Raw genomic sequence first — 4364 nt, forward strand, 5'->3', positions numbered from 1 at the left:
TTAAAGTCATATTCAAGCTCCAGCTTCCTGCTTGAACGACAAACTCTCAGCTCTCTTTCTCTACTATGACATTTCTACGCCACAATTAATCAAAATGAAACTTGTGATAAATGCATGGATGGATGCGAAACATGAAGATAGAACCCGTCATGTACATATATATTTTACGTAAGTCTGCAGATCGTTCACTCCATAAATCATTATCACTAGGTTTATCATTAGTGAATGGTAACAACTAAGAAATTCTCTTATCTCATCTCCTAACAAAAGAAAACAAAGAAACAGAAACCACAAATCCAAACTATCCCAGCCATGGGTAGAGCCTTACTCTCAGCTTTTATTCATGATTTGTTGGACCTTATTGCTTCTCCACAAAATTCTCCAAGGATGAAACCGTACAGCTACGAGCAGCAAGAGCTGGTGGCGAATTTGCAGATCCTTGATGCCCTCGTGGATGACGCAGAGTGGAAGACCTTCTTTGCAGAAGGAGGAGGAGGAGGAGGCAACGCGCGAGATGTGAAAGACTGGTTAAATGAACTACAACACGCCCTTTACCATCTGGAGGATCTTCTGCTGCGGATCGTGAATCCCCCAAAGTCTTTGCTTTCTTACGGACGACGCTTCTTCGTCAGCGTCGTCTTGCGGAAAACAAAGAACCAACACGTGGATGATATGGTGAAGCTCAAAATCCATGACACCATCAAAATCTTGGAAGCTCTAGTCACGCGGAAGGATTTGCTTGGCCTAACTGCCGCCGGTGCTACGTCGAGGGAAAAGCCTCTGCAGCAACAAGGATGGTGGCCTCCATCTCCGGCTGTGCTACATTCCTATCTGGATGGCACCTTTCCCAAACAATGCTTCGTTGGGAGAGATGACGAAATAAAGTCTGTATTAGGAAAACTTTCATCGGCTACTGAGGAAGATGGAAAACATGTCAAAGTGATAAACATAGTGGGAAAAGATGGAGCGGGTAAGACTGCACTTTCTGGTGTTATCTACGACAGCGACAATGTGACTCAGCTTTTCGAGCGCAAAGCTTGGATCACTGTACCTCCCAAAGCCACTGTTAACACCGTTGCAAAGAAGATTCTTGAGGAACTCAAGGCTGCTTTTAGTTTAGGCGATAGTTTCGATGAATTGATGGAGAAACTGGCGGCTGAACTTGCGGGGAGGAAATTTCTGCTGGTGTTGGATGATATCATGGTAGAAGATGATGGCTTACACAAGTTAATTGCTTCCTTTGAATCCGCAGCAGCAAGAGGGAGTGCCTTAATCCTCACGTCTACTCCCCATGATGACAATCCAGAACTGTTCATGATACCTGCTAGTCATGTTGTTCTTCTTGATTCGCTGTCAACAAAGAATATGGGGTCAATCTTCTCGGCGCATGCTTCTTCGAGACAGATGAACCGTCCTAAGCTGCAAAAGGTAGCAGCACAAGCTGGCTACGAAATTATAAGGAATTTGGGAAACCTTCCCCTGGCAGCAAGAATGATAGGGAGTCTTGTCCAAGATAAGCTAAGTGTTAATAAATGGGTTGAGATGAGCAGATTGTTGGATGCAGGTGATGATATTGATGTCAATCTCCATCCCATCCCTTTGTTTCTGGCACTGTGCTACCTTGATCTCCCTGCACAGATTAAATGGTGCTTTGCTTACTTGTCCTTGTTTCCAAAGGGTTACCAATTCAAGCAGACGGAAGTGGTCCTCTTGTGGATGGCCCAAGGCTTTCTGAATATGAATACATCTGGTGATAAAAGCATGGAAGACATCGCCGACGAGTACTTTGGTTATCTAGTCATGAGGTCACTCTTGCAACCCTGTAGTTCTGGTTCTGGTGTTAGTTTTACAATGCATAATCTGGTTCATGATTTGGCTACCTATGCGTTTGGAGAATCATTCAATCACCATTTGTCCTATTCCGAGGATATTGAGGATTTCCCAGAGCAATCCATTGTTGAAAATAGAAGAACGTTGAGAACAATTTTGCCATTATCTTTGTCACTTGAGCAGGCACTCACCAAGTTTGACATTAAGTTGCTTGAGTTTGTAGTTAAGCAGTTGAATCCAAGGGTCTTCCGGGTCCTCTCTTTGTCTCGCCATTATGTCACAGACTTGCCTGCTTCAATTGGAAGATTGAAACATCTTTGTTACCTAAACATCTCTTACACTGCAATTAAGACACTTCCGGATTCCATCTGTGATCTGCTCAATTTGCAGGAACTTATCACCACAGGCTGCAGCTCACTCAAGAGTCTCCCAGAGAGAATATCCAATTTGGTTAACTTGCGTCACCTTGATGTCAGACATAGCGGCTTGCAAGAGATGCCTTTGGGAATGCATAAATTGACAAGTCTTCGGACATTGACAGACTTTGTTGTCTCTGCAGATGGACCGGGGCTCGCAGATTTAGCAGAGCTTTCCAACCTCAAAACACTCTCTATTTCCAAGTTGCAAAATGTGGCATGTGCTAAGGATCCTTCGGATGCAAAACTCTTTAAGAAAATCCTTGATGATCTTATGCTTCAATGGGGCAATGGCAATGGCAACAAATGGAGGGCAATGGAAGTGCTTGAAAATCTCAAACCTCATAAAGACTTAAAGAAACTAACACTTGAATACTATGATGGTGCAAGATTCCCGATTTGGTTGGGAGATCCATCTTACCGGGCTTTACAATTAGTAATTTTGCGCCACTGTGGAGATTGCAATTCTCTGCCGACACTGGGGATGCTGCCATTTCTTAAGGACCTCTTCATTGAAGGGTTCACTCAAGTAAGTTCCATAGGCGCTGAGTTTTCTGGGGAGGTGAAGCCTTCATGGAAGCCATTTCAATCTTTAGAGAGTTTACAGTTTCGTGATATGTTCCAATGGAGAGTATGGAACATATTAGAAGGCATTGAATTCCCTCGTCTCATTAAGCTTTATATAATAAGGTGTCCCAAGCTGGTGGGATATTTGCCTAAGCAACATGTTTCTTTACAGAAGTTGGAAATCATTGGATGTTCTAACCTTGTGCCTCCACTTCCCATTGTTGATGTTACATGTAAAGTACTTGTTCATGAAAGTAATGAAATTTTGATGACTAGTGTAGCTCGAAGCTCAGAAGGTACCTTGTACAGCAAAGACTTGCATGAAATCTTCCTAGGATCCTCTTCAAAGTTTACAATCACTAACCCCAGATGTGAAATTGAAGAAATTTCTCTTGAAAGGAGTTTGGAGACTGAATCTCTTGATTCTCCTTCAATTCCAGATTCAACAATGATTCAAGATCTAAAGGAAGCTTCCACTAAGATGCTCAGTGATCAAGTTAAAGATGATATTCCCAAGGGTAAAGTTGATATTCTAAGCACTCCACATCCAGATACACTTGAAACAATGGCTCCTGTCAAGATAGAAAATTTATCCAACCAAGATTCAGATGATCAGCGATCATCTTTTGAAGTATTGAAGGTTTCAACTGTATCCCAATTGAAGTCATTGCCTCCCACGCTGCACAGCCTAAAAATTGAAGGGTGCGAGTCTTTAGAGGTCCTACCAGATGATTTACTTGCAGGATTAACAGCTCTTAGCGAGTTTTATCTGATTAGTTGTTCTTCTCTTACATCCCTTCCTTCCCTTGGTTCTGTGATAACCCTTTACATACGTAACTGCAGAAGATTGGAAAATCTGTCATCTTTAGCATCAAGAAAGCAACTTGCCTTTCTCCGCCATTTGTCTATAGGGAGCAGTTGTGATTCTCTCACTACCTTGACCTTAGATTTGTTCCCAGAACTCAAAATTCTTTGTATATGGGATTGTCCCAATCTTCAGTCATTTTGTGTTACCAAAGAGATCAAGGGTTATCTCTCATCGCTTGAGTCCTTAGAGATTAGAGATTGTCCAAAATTGACGTCTTTCCCAGAAGGAGGACTACTTGCTCCAAACCTAGCATCCATATTCCTTTCCAACTGCGAGAATATTAAGGAATTGCCCAAACCTATGACCACTCTCACATCCCTCAAGACATTGTTTTTACATAGATGTCCAAAGCTTGAATGTTTACCCTTTGGGGGTTTGCCTTCGAGTTTAACTTTACTCTCCATAGTTCATTGTGACAAACTCGTGCCACAAAGGAGTTGGAGGTTGCATACTCTTGAGTCTCTCAACCGTTTCGAACTTGAGGGTGGATGCATGGGCATTGAATCATTTCCAGAGGAGAACTTGTTGCCATGCAATATCAACTCTCTGCGCATAAGCACAATGCAGAGTCTCAAGAAGCTGAACCAAAAGGGGTTTCAACACCTGAATGCTCTTCATACACTTGAAATTCATTGCTGCGACATGCTTCGGTCCTTTCCTGATCAAGGGCTTCCTTCCTCCCT

The 4364-nt window shown here is 42.7% G+C and overlaps 1 protein-coding gene across 1 annotated transcript; it reads left to right on the plus strand.

Annotated features, from left to right (window-relative positions):
* Positions 1 to 121: 121 nt before the first annotated feature.
* LOC107477506 (putative disease resistance protein At3g14460) lies at positions 122 to 4362 on the plus strand (the record flags this gene model as incomplete). The annotated part of the gene is made up of 1 exon (XM_021136654.2): positions 122 to 4362. A coding segment is annotated over exon 1 (4050 nt), but the record flags the coding sequence as incomplete, so codon positions are not given.
* Positions 4363 to 4364: the final 2 nt, after the last annotated feature.

Source organism: Arachis duranensis, chromosome 3 (assembly GCF_000817695.3).
Source record: "Arachis duranensis cultivar V14167 chromosome 3, aradu.V14167.gnm2.J7QH, whole genome shotgun sequence".
Taxonomy (NCBI): domain Eukaryota; kingdom Viridiplantae; phylum Streptophyta; class Magnoliopsida; order Fabales; family Fabaceae; genus Arachis; species Arachis duranensis.